We start from the raw sequence: 15,320 nt of genomic DNA on the forward strand, positions 1-15,320 counted from the left end.
GCTGTAGTGTCTGATCACCTCATAAATATCAATGAATATAACCTTCAAAATTAATTATTTTCAAAGACATTTTACAAATGTGCACAAATTCAGAACACTCCCTCCATCTCAAAAGAGTGGCATTCAGACTTTAATATAGGTTTCTTTTATAAGCTAAACAGCAGCTTTCTGACGAAAAAGTGTTCCACTGGAAAATGCACTTGTCGGGCTCAAATTGTTCCATGGAAGTACAGTTTGATGACTTTTTAAAAATTTTTTTTTTTCAAAGCTAAGCCCACTGCATCCGAGTTGGAGCCTCTTGGGTGTATGGCTTAGCTTACCCTGTGGACAGCTTCAAGGCTCTCAGGGTCTCTGACTTCATGGTTGCTGGCACATCTAGGTTTTCCGGAGTCCCATTTTGGAAACGGATTTCTAAAACCGGGTTTCTCTGTGACACAGAAATCTGCTCCTGGCTCTTAACATGGACCAGATGGTCCCCAAAGCCATGTACTTGCTGAGACTGAAATTTGACAGAGTATGTAAACATCACTTTATGGTCAGCCCTTTATAGATTCTCCCCAACCGGAATGGGAAATGAGTGGTTTATGCCCGTAGGTTGTAACAGGTAGCAACAAACCCACTCTGTCTGTCTTAATGAGTTCTATTATTTCTTCTGACTGGAGAAGGTGAAAAGCAATCTCACTTGTCTGCTTGCCAGTCTTACTTGGCAGATGATCATGGAGCAACATTTGGCATTGACGAACAGGGAACTCTAGGAAAGTTACATGGTTATAGCCCTGCAGGGAAGTAGCTGACATTACTAAAACTGAATACATTGGAATTAAATGAATAAGACTTTGAGTCTCTAACACTGGTTGCAGGAAGAAAAAAGGACCCTGTAACAAGTCCAATTGTGTTGCTCACATTCACCTCAGTTACCACTTTGTAATTATCCAGAACCAGAGGAAGGTAATGGCAGTGCTTGCTTTGACTTAAGTAGTTTCTGGCCAAACATGTAATTCCAAAGAGTGTCACAGCAATTGGTGTAATCAGAATACCTGAAACTGCATTAGCAATGCATATCCCTAAATAAATACAGTATAAAAAATTTGTTAATTAGAAAATGTGCATAAAGAAACGTTTGTATGTATTGAGATTGTTTGTCTTAAGTTGCCTCACCATATGAAGTAACGATTGTTTACTTAGACATTGCATTACTGGGAATGAAGAACTTTCTGAAAGACTAAAGACAAAATAATAATAGAAAACCCTTCCTAAAACAGCAAACACTTAAATCTGTCTCTAATCTGTATACAATATTTTAATAAAGCAGTTTCTAGGCAGTTTATAGCTAGCTCTAGCTGCATTAATCTATTGGTAATTGCTCACAATATTAATAGAGGTTGTAAAATTTTCCTCTGGTAAGATTATTAGACATAAAACAAAAGAAGGCACACGTTGCCATTTTTGAAGCGATTCTTACCGGCTTTATTTGCATGGATAGATGCATTAAATAAATAGGACAAGATAGATTTAAAATATCTATTATCTGTGAGGGGCATAGAATAATTTCAACTTTTCAATTTTTACTAGTAAAATCATGATAGGAATAGTGTCATCTCCTGTCAGCTTTCATTGTAAACTCTAGTGATAAAATTATTTGACGGGGTAAATGTGTATGAGAGGAAAGGGTTGGAAAGAAAAAGTCCTGTGGATCCATCATTTAAGGAGGGCAGTAGACCTTTCATACCCACTTCACAGGATCCTGTCGCTCTGCATATACCCACATCCTTGATTTTTTTGGTAGTTAGTAATTTACACATTTTGACTCTTTTTTTTTTGGCTAATGTTCTGGTTGGCATGTTTCAATCATACATACGTAGTTTTGCTCATGGACAAAACAGAGAGCAGTAATAGTGCTTTAGAGAAAAGAAGAGAAAGCAAAATTAAAAATTACCACTCAAAGAGCACTAGATTTCCTCTGTGCTCATTAATGATGATGGATATGATTCCTTATTTTATATTTAAATGTTAGTTTTGCTCAAAAACCTGTGTGGTTAATTCTTCAGATATGGGGTGATATGAGACAAGGTTTGCCCATTCTGTTGCTGTTGTTCAGATGTTACTGATTTGATTTTGTGTTTGTAATGTAATCTTCAATTTGTAAAAGTGTATGTTACCTAAAAACCCCAGCCACAGGCATACAGTTCTGCTAAAAACATACAACATTCTAAATGTAATTATTGAAATGTATATTGCAGTGATTTACTTTTTCTGATTTTATGCCTCTGCTTTTCCAACATATTGCTGGGGAAAAATAAGACTTCATCCTTTTTTTTCCCAGGCCAAATGTATGTGGATCACGTTACAATGCCTACTGTTGCCCTGGATGGAAAACTTTACCTGGTGGAAACCAATGCATAGTCCGTAAGTTAATCTAGTTATGTGTTATGACTGAGGTTTATCTTTGTCCCTCTGTGTCAGGGTATTTTTAATTGTATACCAGAACTGAAATGTGTTGCTATATGTTTTCAATAGCAGCTGTACATTTCTTTACCATTTTAAGTGTATTAAGCCAATTTACAAAGGTTTGTGGGCTACAACACAGTGATGTGATACCAGTATTTAACAAAGGATTAATCTTATCCACATGTTCTGTTTAAGTCTGTGGTAAAGGGTTCCAAGGGGTGTGTGAACTCTCGGGAGTGAGTAGCTGTGGAATATGTTAATCTATTTAAGTAAAGGGAAGGAGGCAATAACGTTGGGCCAACAAGTACATTTTCTCTGCTTGTTTGGACCATATCCCTGAAATATATATGTAGGGATATAAATATACATGCATCATGGTGCTGTGTCCATACTCGTGTGTAACAGAACAGCATACCAGAAATAACTCCTAAAGGCACTTTGCCTAAGGCTGATAAGACTCTCCAGAGATACTGAGGCAACGTGCTGTCAGCTGGGAATTATTGTGTGTCTGGTGCAGAAATAAAGGAAGCATTGTAATGCTGCCTCAGTGCCATCCTTCCTCCAAGATTAGTCTGGTAAAATGGACAACAGTTTCAGTTTTCCAAGGAAATCTCCCTATATCTACTGTGGCCTGTGGCATGTTCCCAGACCTTTTCATAGCAGATAGTGAAGGTCTAGGTTTTAGCTGTCCCCTAAAAAGATGCAGACGAACAGGAGGAACTGTTTTGGGATCTGTTGTATGCAATTTAATGAGTTTGTCTGTATTTCTGTTATGGTACTGAATTTTCTATCAGGTGTTTTTTTATGTGTTTGGGGTTTTTGAAACATATTTTAAAGGCATTTATGTTTTCTTTATAGCAATCTGCAGACATTCCTGTGGGGATGGATTTTGCTCTAGACCAAACATGTGCACATGCCCAAATGGTCAGATAGCCCCCTCCTGTGGTTCAAAATCAAGTAAGTATTTCTTCTGTGTCTTTGATATTGCTCTTTTGAGTCTGTGAAGCTACTAAGGTATGTAAAATAGTTCAGTGGTCAATATTTAAGACAAATAACCTCTGAGTCACCAGACATACTTTTACCACAGGAAGGAAAGTGTAGTCTCCTGTGATGAAACTGAAGAGTGACTCACAGACCAGCTATTGGAGACACTTTCTTTGCCAAATCAAAACCAAATTAGTCTTATTGGAAGCTATTTTCATTTGGCACTTTGTAACACTAATTCCAGTCTTCCTTGCTTTCTGCAAAATGCCTTACCTCTATTCAACAGCAGACTTGCTCTTGTATACAGCACAAAAGTTGTAATGAGGGATGACTCTTGACAACTGGCTGAACTTGACATGCTTTGTAATTCTCCTCTGATTTCGAGGGTTATAAGGCAGACACTGTGCTCTGTCTTACTTACATAGGCCTTACAGTTCCTTGCCAGGCTCAGTTCACACCTTTTGAATCTCGTCTTACTTCTGTAGGTACTAGAGGTACAGAGCTGGTCAAGGCTTTTAAGTGGAACGCTTTCCATCAGAAAAAAAAGATGCTCTGAAAATGAAGCTTTTCAGAGAGATGACTTTTCCCAGAAATGTTTGGATTTCAGATTTTCAAGGAAGGTTCCCCAAATCCAGGGAAAAACAAGTAAAATTAAATTCATTCAGTGAACCAGAGAACTCAACGGCTTAACATGAGTTAAGTATTTGATATAAAGTAGGATTTTGCTTGGGATAATATCTGTTCATATCTGAGATGCCACCTGTAAAGTACTTACTCTGTATTCTCATTAGAGTGTGGTGCTTGTCTCTTAGAATATAGAAGATTTTGATTTTTATATGAAATGTGAAGTTTCTGGGAAGAATTTTGGGGGAAACTGGTTCCCACAATTACCATTTAATTATCTGAACAACATATTAATTGAAGTCAGTGGGGGATGCACTCAGCTGAGGTCTGTAATATTATGCTAAATGGTAATCCTTTTAGTTTTGAATATCTTATGAGACTCAATGTGTGGTCTTTGCATCTGTATTTTTTACCTTGCCCTTTTTTTTTTACTTTCCTGGTTGATAAGAGTTTTACCACATAACTGACCACTTCAGCTTGTGGTTTTAGCATCCTTTTTATCCAATACCAGTGGAAAAACAAAAACAACTGTGGAATGTAATGGAATGGCATGTACTAAAATGGTAAATATTGTAAGTTCAGCCCCTTTCTCAGGCTCCTGTGATGTCTGTTAGGGAGAGGCCAGCATGAGGAGGGTATGGAGCTATGGAGTTCTCAAAGAGTACTGGAAGGAGGAATGGGTGCAAAATGCTGCAGAAACGTGTGTACAATTGATCTCCATAGTTTTAGCTTTCATTGGAGGAGCACAGATAAATGGGTGCAGGACTTAACTACAGTTTTTAATCAAGCAGCTTCTTAAGCCTGTGTGACATAGCTAATTTGGTTGTTGACAATTACTTCTAGGTATGAATATTCTACTAATCATAAATCTTATTCAGTGCTGACATTATTTTCCTTACATTGCTACACTGGTTTTCCCACTTTTAAGTGTTCCCACTTTTAAGTCACTTTACAAATAGACTTAGCAGTTGGCTTATAATAGGTACGGTTTATGTTTTGTTCAATTTCTACAATAAATTAAGATACATTTTATGTATGTGGTTACATCTCTTTTGTTTATTAAAACATACCAATTCTAAAAGCAAAAATGTCCTTAAGCAATAGAGAGAAAAGACTCCACTGCTTCTGTGCACTCTTGTGTAATACTTTTTATGATCCAGCACATCATTAATACTTACAGAGCATACTTTATGTAAGTCATTTGCTTTGTTGGCACTGTAGACAAAATCCATGAATACATATTTACACAATAGACCACAATGACTTAGATCTGCTATTAGGAAACAAAGTAAACATGAAACCAAAATATACTGTTTGACATCAAATGGTTACTGTCAACTGCCTTTGGTAACAGTTAATTTTTTTTCAGAATATGCATTCATGAAAGCTTATATTAATTATGTATTTTAACAAATGAGAAGAAAACTGATTAAAATAATGAAAAAATGTAAATGATACAATTTTTTCACATTTAAAATAAAAAGCATAAGTATGAATCAAAATGCCATGATTTCTCAGAATTAAATGTATAGCTTCTGATCTATGAGATGCATCTGAGGCATCCTTTGGATATTTTAAGCTACCTGTGTCTTTAGTATTTAAAGAATCAGTACTTGGCACACATAGCAGGTACACCCATTGACAGAAAATTAACAGTGACTCTTATAGACTGGTTATCTGTTGATATCAAATACTTAGTGCAGATTGGGAAGCATGTGGATTGGAGAGCAAAACGAAGCCTCCAAGTTTGATTCTCACACAGGTCAGTTGTTGGGACTTTTCTGGTTACGAGTCAGCTTTAGGAATCTGATTTGTGGTTGAAAAGATCAGCTGGTGGTTTTCTCAGCAGGGATTTTAGTGACATCAGTAAACTTGCTGGCTGAGTAGTGGTTATTTCTGTGTAAGTAGTGAATTTTTGGGTAAGCTTACAGCATTCTTGGAGATAAGATTGCCAAGTGTGGAGGGCCCCCCTCCCCGGCTCTGTGGGTGCTCTGACGCTGCACAGGTGCAGCTGTGAGAGATGTCCCACACTCTTAGCTGTGGGAGATGTCCAGCGGAGGTGTCCCACACTCCATGCTGCAGGACATGTCCCACACTCCATGCTGTGCCAGATCTGTGGTGGTGGCTTTTCTGCTGCCCCCCAAACTGCCCGGGCCATGGCTGCTGTGTGTTGGGGCTGCAGCTGGGCCCCTGTTTGTGCTGCATTCGTGCTCTATGATCCTGCCACGTTTGGAGCTGCTGCTCTGCCCAGTGGGAGCAGGGGGTGAACCAGGAGGATGGTGTCTCCTACGGCATCAGACACCCTTTGCTGCCCCCAGGGTTATGGGTCAGGTGTGTCTCTGAGCTCAGCCGCTGGTTTTGCTTCCAGCAAGTGTGGTCAGAATGGTTTAGGCTGGCTGAAAGAGAGGAGGTGTTTGCTGATGGGGCTGTCTCTGAAGGAAGGGAGCTGTGACAGAGGCAGCAGGGGCTGTGGTGGGTGCTGGGAGTGGCAGCTTGTGGAGACAAGTGTCTGTGTGCTCCAGCAAGCTCCTTACGCTGCCTGACTGCACAGCAGGGCCTGCTCCGCTCCCCTGCCACAGCATCAGAGGCACCGCTGAGGACTGAACTCTTCCTCAGAGACTTCCCACTCAGAGTCTTCCTCAGAGACTGCCCGCAATGGGGGCTGAGCCCGGGCCTTGGCTCTGCACCCCGGGACCCCACTCCTCGGGTGCTATGGGAGGTGTCCACTCAATGGCAGTAAAACCTAGAGCTCAGCCCCTTCCCTTATATTCTGCTGCTGTCAGAGGTGGTGTAAGGTCTTGAATTTTGAATGTTTCCAGAGTTTTTGAGGCTGCTGCGGGTTTTCTCTGTACCCCGTCCCGTCCTGGCGCTGGCTGCCATCTCTCTCCTGAGTCAGTCACTCGACAGAGAAAGCACGCTGAGCATCTGGGATGCGATGAGGCCGTCATTCCTTGTTTACAGCTCCTGGCAGGGAAAGCCCTGCGTCATGCACGGCCGGGGCTGGGAGCGTTTCCTCGGCAGTGGCACGGAGGCGAGGGGCCGCCTCTCCTGCGGTGCCCGCTGGCTGCCCTGCCGCGCCCTCGGCCCGGGGTGCTGGGCCAGCGGCTCCAGCGCTTCTCCCGCCTCGGGAATACAGACCCTCGCACCTCGTGTTCCTTAGTTTGGGATCGCAGAGTAGACGGCACGTGTGTTACCTTTCGTCTGCCTGGTGAGCTCCTGCACGTTTTGTGAGCGTCTGTGGTTGTGGTAGCGCTCCGGGTGTGATGAAGGCTTTAGTCACTTTTGCCCAGTATTTATTTTAGAAGTCAGGAACTGTTGTGCTTAAGTGGAGAGCTTGTTTCACTTTGATAAAAAGCACAACTATTGCCCACACACAAAGCCTGTGTGGATATGTTTGGTCTCTCTGGCTCTGTTGCAGGGTTACAAAGCTGTGTTCCTAAAGTTATTCCTGTTTTGACTTCAGACATTTCCAGTGCAGACTGTTTACAAATTGGATGTGAAAAAGAACAATAATTGATTAAAAGCAATAATTTATGAATGTTAACATTTCCTGTGCATGCTAAGGCAAAGGTATATGCATTGATTTACCAGCCTTATAGTAATTCCTGTGCTTTTTCCCTGTGTCTCTGTCAATGTGATATCTTGGAACAGGTTGTTTCATTTACCGGAATATCTCCACTGACATTAGCGGAATTGTTGATATAGCTGAGAAAAGAGAACCTGGACCAGCATTAATATGCTAGTTTTCAAAAATGCATTCTTAACATCATCATCTGAGCTCCAGACAGCCTTTGAATGTGTTTCTATAAACTTTTGGAAGGGTAATGTTTCAGAATAGTCGGTATGATTTTGGAAATACTCTTTTCAACATTCCCTCAAAAGAGGGCAGAAAATAAGTAATTAGTTTACCAAGTGTATGCCACTGATTTTCTTGCCTGGTAATAAGGGAGAAAGCTCAGTGATTTAGATGGCTCATTTTAATAAAGATGATTGGTGTCCCAGCAATCTCCCATAATGATTTTAGTTTAAAAAGGAGGAAGTAATATTTTACCTTGGAAAAGTTCTTTTAAGAAGCAGTAGGACAAATTATGGAAACTTTGTGTGTGTGTGTGTTATGTGTAAAACCACTCCTTATCCCAAAATGGGGAAATATACTTTACTTTACTTGAACAAATAATGTGAAAATCATCCTATAAGCTACTGTTAACCTTTTTATCTCGAATGTAGCTCAAACTATTTAAATGGCTTTGGTCTTCATGTGGGAATGGAAATTAGCTCTTGGCATAGCTTGCTCTAATTGAAATCAGTTTGTGGTTTTTAAGTTCCTTCCCTGCTTGACAGATGATATCATTTCCTATGCTTTTTGTAATCCCCTCTGTTTTTCTAAGATTGTATAAAGCTAAGTTGAACTACACATTTTAAAGTAACTATACACCTTTTTCTGACCTACTTAGGACATAGTCCAAAAATCTTCACCAGATATTCACTCTGTGTTTGCAGACAATTTTACTTTTTGTTGAGGAATGTTAGTACATTTTTGTTGCCTGAAGTACTGAAGTACATCCAAAGTAGAACAAAGATGTGTTGTAACTATTAAACACATAAGAAATGTAATACACAGTTTTTACTTTTATAATTGAAGAATTAAGAAGGGAGTGCTTTAAATGCTAGGTTGTTTTAAATCCTTTCTCTAGTTTCATGTTTAACTTCTGTTCTATGGATTCATACTGCTATGGAAGGAAATACAGCTAAAATTATTATTTCTACTTAAAAATAAAATTCCATTCACATACTTCTGAACTGTAAAAAGCCAAATGATGCTTAAGGGTTTTGTGCGAGAGGAAAAATTCTGTGGTTGGCATAACACCTGTTAGCGACAGGCTCTGATGGGGATGCAATTTCTATTTTTCAATCCTGAGCATTTCAAACAGCATGTTGTAGGTATCCAGTGCTGCATCACAGTCTACTGAAATGCTGATCAGACTGTAATCCTATCTGGGGAGGAGCCTTTCATGTGGTTCCTGTTAAGAGGAAAACCATTTCCCAGCTGCTTACTGGAGTGCGGGCCCCAGTTCACAGCTGTGTTGGACAGCAGGACCTGTAAGGACTTCACTTTGTTGGGAGGCCTGCCCACTTCTCTGTGCCTGATGAAGAGCCTGACATACTTTTAGTTGCTCCTAACATCTAGTTAAAAAATATATTTTTCCTTATTACTGGAGAAATGCAGCACAGACATTATGCTTTGCTGGCATGGGGTTTAAGCTGCTTGTTAACTATTATAAATGATGGGGCTGCAGCTGAGGAGAGTTTGCTGCTCCCCTACCTCTGCCCCTTGCAGGGGAAGGTTGTTGGCTCTGGGGAAATGCTGTCTGTGAGCTCTGCAGATCCCAAGTACAGCAGCTGGCAGCAGCTCTACTGCTGGGGTGAGCCCACAGATGACATAAAGAAAGAAAGAAACGCTCTTTTATTTTTCCTTTTTATGCAGCAAGTCCTACCTGGCCAGATCAGCTTCTGGTATTGTATGTGTTGGCAAAAGAAGGCTGTTTTCAGGAGCTTCCTTATATGCTTCCCTTTAATACTTCTCTCCCCAATTTCCCAGATGATAAGATGCCCTTTCCTTTTGATGGTATCTGCCAGAAGTTTAGTACTTTTCCCTTACTAATGGCTTGTTCTCATCATTGCAAACTATGAAAAAAGCTCTGTGGATTTATACTCATATGAAATGCCTTTGTCTCCAGTGAATGAGGGCGGCATCAAATTCTTGCACCATGTCCTGTATTCCTTAGGTACTATAAATCTATTGTGTTCTGTAGTACCAGTGTAGTATCTGTCCTGAAATGTGCATCCTTGACTTCTAATACTTTCTTTTTCACAGAATAAATCCCTAAAAAAAAGTTAAGTCCTTTAGCAGACAGTTAAGTATTTCTGACTGGTTTGATTTAACTGAGGAAAATCTTTTTCCTTTTCAAGTACAACACTGTAACATCCGGTGCATGAATGGAGGGAGCTGCAGTGATGACCATTGCCTCTGTCAGAAGGGATACACAGGAACACACTGTGGACAGCGTAAGTGCCCTTCTGTGAATGTAGAAACTGTGCACAGTTAAGTAATCCTGTGATGTGTGGATTGGACATCCTTTAGCACTAAATTTCGACTGCTGTTGACCTTGTTTGTTATCAGGTGTAGTGGAGTTTTACAGAAAAACACATTACTTTGTAATGAATGCTGAGCGAATTCTTTCTGATCAGGACTGTTAAAATAAACATCATATGAATTCGTAATAATTGGATATAACCTGATCCTGTAGTTCTCATACTACTGTTATTACCATTGACCTCCAGGACTTTTAACTCACTAGAGCAATAGGCCATACATCCAGAGTGTACATGGGATTCAGTTTTCATTTTATAGACAGAATTAAGATTTTTAATACAAAGTGTTGTTTTCATTTCAGCATTTGCATCAGACTTAGCTAGTATGCCTGAGATACATTGCTCATTTTGGTGATGTCTTATTAGAGGTGACAGACAGATTTTTTTTTTTGTTATTTCCTCAATCAATCCTTAGCCAAAAGTGTTCCTGGATCTGCTGCTTAAAATTTCTCCCAAGCTGACTCTAGTAGTCTCTCGCTCTTCTTGGCTGGAATGCTGTGAAGTAGCTCAAATAAGGATGTAGACGCTGCTTTTAACCAAGGTCGTCACATTGCTATCTACTGAACTATTGGTCTGACAGAGAAAATGTGTTTAGCTCATTTAATGAAAACCTTTTGTGCTCTGTCAAGATCAATGGCACACTTTACATGAACTTCATTGGGACCAGGAATTTACCGTAATAATCTGGAGGAGGATCACATGGTGAAAGGATTAAGAATTGTATTTCTGCCTTCTCTGTGAAATATCAAGTGGATAAAAGAGGATGAATGGAAATCTTCTTTCTACTGAAGTGAATGTGAAAAGGAACAAAGAATAACATTACTCAATGACCATCAAGTTGTATTTAAAGATCTCCTTTTTCATGTGCATGTTGTATTTTCTGATTATTTTTGAGAGCAACTGCTTTTGGAGTTTATTCTGAGGAAAATTGGGTCCTGAATCTAGTGACAACATTGTACAGGGGAAGAATATCTTGGTTTAATATAGTCAGAATAGATATTGATTACATTTTGCTCTCCTGGTTAATAGTATGAATTATTTAACATCAGCAAACAGCCTTTTAATACTGGATTATTATGTTAGAGGAACAAATACATTTGAGGATTTAGAGATGAGATTTTTTTTCTGCATCTTCTATCTGCAGTCTCTGTCAGTGTTTATTTGTTGAAAGAGATGTTAGTTTGAGGTTATGGGATTGTCTAGCCATCCCTAAGAGAAAGGCTCTGAGAGGTCAGAAAAGCTGTGGTTGTTACTGTGTTTATGTTATACTCCCTTGAAAAGATGAGTTCATGATACCAGTGAGACCAGGAAATAAGAAAAGACTGTAAGTAGATTCTAGGAAAAAGGTTTCCTATCCTGTTATGTTTACCGTTTTTGCCACTCTAGTGAAGCTGGTCAAGTACATACCTTCATGTCTTTGTGGCAGTAGCTCAATAAAGATTACTTTTGCCTTCCCTCTGATCCAGCTGTCTGTGAAAATGGATGTCTGAATGGCGGGAGATGTGTGGCTCCAAACCGATGTGCCTGCACGTATGGCTTCACTGGACCCCAGTGTGAAAGAGGTATGTGCCCGAAATCACTGGGGAAAAAACTGTGTTACAGCTTGCTTAAGAGTAACTTAAAAATACTTAAATGGTAATACAAAATAAAATGCATGTGGAGGATGTGCTGAGCACATGAAATTTCTTCAGTGGCTGTGTCAGATGATCACCACTGTCAGTGCTGCACCTGGAGGAGGTTGGCTTTTCTATGTGGGCAGCACAGGTGGGTGATGCAGAACAACAACTCTTGGGGGACCAAAGCCTTTTGTTCTGTGCTACAACAGATGGCAGGATGAAGCAGGCATTTCCTGCACTCCCTACAGCAGATAAAATTGTTGTTGACACTGTGTGAAGTCTTTTCAGTAGTCCACTCAGATGTTATAAAAGTAGTTCAAACCAATGGTGAATTTTTTCCAAAGATTGAAAAGTAGCTCTGTTCTGTGTCTTGGGATCTTACTGCTGGAGAGGAGTAAGAGAAATATAAAATTAGGTTAAAAATCCCAAGTTTGAACAGAAAAAAGGCTTATAGGTAAGAATGCACTGAACAGTACTGTAAAGACTTGGAATTTCAAACAACTTCTGCTTGTTCTTCATGGGTGAAATTTTTGAGCCTTAAGAAGAAGACTTCAGTGCTACTTTTGTGTTGGCTGATCTGAGTCCAGTTTGACTCTGGCATTTGGGCGAGTTTCTAGGCTGAATCCTACTGACAGCCTTGGTCCTGCCCCTCAGGGCTCCTGCCTTCTGGTGGGTGGAGACACAGAGCCATTTGAGCCAAACCAAGCTGCCCTGAAATCCCATGCATGTTACTGAGCACAACTGAGGTGGAAATCTGTGACTTACATACCTTGTCCATAGGCAGTTTTTTACTTAGAACATCTGTTTGATTCTGTAGTTATCAATGAAAGAGAAAATAGCTGTTAATGAGCTGTAGAATTCTGGCTAATGCTCACTTGGTGTGTTGAGGCCAAATGATAGTCATATCTTCCTAGAAAACCTCTGAAATTTGGCTCCTTTCACACAGATTTCCTGCAGCTTCTCTACCTAGCTGAGCTAATATGTTCCCCTCCTCTAAAAAGGGTGTGGTGGTTTTTGTCTCAGAATCACATTATGCCATCAGAAAAACTTTTTCTGAAGATAGCTTTTCAAGTATAAACTAATGTTGGTCTTAGTCAGAATAACTTGCCTTGTTCAGCACATGCACCTGTGTGGTCACTGGGGAGTTGTCTGGCTGCATATGATTTTACACAGCTGTCAGCTAAGTAAGAGGTCCATATTTTGAATCTAGCTTTGGAAAGTTATGTGGATTTGTGACACTCCCTGGTGGGCTTCTGATGTGAATGGATGTTAGCCAGTAAATTGACAAGATTCATGCCTTGTAGAGTAAAACCGTGTGTTTATTAGAAAGAAAAAGGGGGAGGAAACAAAACAACAAAACCAAAGCATCTCTGTGCATGGAGAAGGGGAAAAAAAGGAAATTCCTGAAGAGAAACAGGCTCTTAAACTATCCCATTTCTGGGGGAAGCAGGAGAGGATGATTGTTTTGAAAACACCATTGCTGAATAGAAAGGTAATGTGAAGTGCTATAGTTCTGTGGCATGTGCACAGTCTCCATCTGTTTGGCTGTGATTTGATGTCGAGGTTATGCCATGCCACAGGCTCACAGTTATGGAAGTCATTTACTGCTGCAAATCACCCCCTGCTTTTCTCTACAAGCATCAGCTAACAGTAACAATCACACAGTGCTTGTGGCACATACGTCACAGACCAAAGAAAATTCCAGCCTTTGCTGCATGTGTTGTAGCTTAGAACTGACTGGAATAAAACAATTTGAGGCAACCAAATAATGAGGTTTTTCTGATAGTCTGATAGGGAAAACAGTTAAAATGTTGCAGGTGGTTAGAACAAAGTTAGAGTGAGTTTCTTAGATACAAAGTCATGTAGTTCTGTTTTAAGTAGTTTTTCCATACATTTGGTCATATTTATAATACAAATCACCCTGGTTGGCATTATCTCAGGAAATGCTGACTTAATGTGATTGTTAATGAAGATCTAAAAGACTTCTGTGTAGGTCAATAGCATCAAATACATGCATAATGAAAGGGCTTTATCTGGTGAAAGACCTGCTGCTTTCACAGTGCAGCAAACTCCATCCAATTTGTGGCATGAGTATTTTTATGTATTTATTCAGTCATTCTTTGAGAGGGTAGCAGCTGGCCTTGGACAGCTTTGGCACACGAGTTGCTTTTTGTGTGTCTTAGAAGTGTTAATGTTAGTGTAACATTATAAACACTATAAACAGGAGCACAAGGAATTTTGAGATTCATTTTTATCAGTGGGGTTCCTCTTCATGTTCTGGGAGTGTGTGCCATGTCACTGGCGAGATTGGCTTCACCAGGGCTGGATGGGTAACTCTGAGCAGTACACATGTATGGTTAACTCCTGAGCTGCTGGGTGTGGTGTTTGGCACCTTTCCAAAGCAGGAGAAGCCACCTGGGTGTACTGTCAAGTGCATGCAGGTGTATCATAAATACAACAGACCTGGCTTTTCTGTGGGATAGCGTTCAAAAAAGGTGGGCTTACCATAAGCTCAACAGTAAAAGTGTAGTGGAGTTGGAGGTGCTTCCTACAGCCATTTAAGACACACTTAAAATACATAGTCCAGGAAGGAAAATATTTCATGGATATTGTCTCAGTTAAAATTTGGACTTCAGGGATTTCTTTTGGAAGGTACTGAGTTCCCTGGCTGCGGTCCAGTGATGGGCTTTGACGTGCCTTTAAACTCAAACCTGGGATGCCATTATGCCTAAAATTATGCAAGTGCTTAATGGCCTTACTTGATTTTGGCCCAAGCTTTGACAGTTAGTTAAGATCCAAGAGGTGCACTCAGCTTTTGGCTTATCAGTAGTCATGTTGTTAATGAAAAGAAATCACAGGTAACAGAAAATGAAGATGCAGGCAACGCAAAATTTCTCCCACTGGTTAAAAACCAGATGCCATCTTTATACCATGTCTGCTAGTGCTGAATAACAAGTGAATTACAGATTCTGCAGTTCCTTTTAGAGCTGCTGAAGAGTTTGAGAGCAGAGACTTAGCTTATGTTCCCCTAAGGATGATTCAGAACATCGACAGCTCTTTTTATTATCTGTGAAAGAGCCTGGGGGATTTAGCTGGCTATAGGAGATGCCCATGTTTGGGTCATGTGAAAATATCCCTATATCATGGACTTTATGAAAGTCCATAGGAAAAATTGATGTTAGGAGCTCAGAGAGATCAGACAACCCTATCAGATTTGGTAGAACTGTGCCTCCAAACTTGTGCATAAAGGCTTTCTTGACTATTTGTAACTCTTTCTCTTTGGACATTTGGGTAATTATACTTTGAGACGGCGAATTCTATAAAATATAAAATTGCACATTGTTGTTATCCTTGTCTTGCAGAAATGCAGTGAAATATGCTTTTCTTTTTCTGTCTGGATTCATTTAGAGGAACACAGTGGAAGCTCAGAATGTGTTACAGCCCTGTTTGTTTATTTGAATGCTTGTGACAACATCAGGGGCTCAATCCTGCTGC

General features: G+C 40.1%; 1 protein-coding gene across 1 annotated transcript in view; it reads left to right on the forward strand.

Moving 5' to 3' along the window:
* Nucleotides 1-566: 566 nt before the first annotated feature.
* Nucleotides 567-15,320, forward strand: part of FBN1 (fibrillin 1) — a 133,517-nt gene continuing 118,763 nt past the window's right edge. Inside the window, exons 1-5 of the mRNA XM_025894832.2 lie at nucleotides 567-604; nucleotides 2,324-2,406; nucleotides 3,307-3,405; nucleotides 10,027-10,122; nucleotides 11,676-11,771. Of these exons, the coding sequence (XP_025750617.2) occupies nucleotides 567-604; nucleotides 2,324-2,406; nucleotides 3,307-3,405; nucleotides 10,027-10,122; nucleotides 11,676-11,771 (412 nt within the window). The remainder of the gene's footprint in view (nucleotides 605-2,323; nucleotides 2,407-3,306; nucleotides 3,406-10,026; nucleotides 10,123-11,675; nucleotides 11,772-15,320) is intronic.

This window comes from Manacus vitellinus, unplaced genomic scaffold (genome assembly GCF_001715985.3).
Source record: "Manacus vitellinus isolate BGI_N305 unplaced genomic scaffold, ASM171598v3 scaffold_16_pilon, whole genome shotgun sequence".
NCBI lineage: Eukaryota > Metazoa > Chordata > Aves > Passeriformes > Pipridae > Manacus > Manacus vitellinus.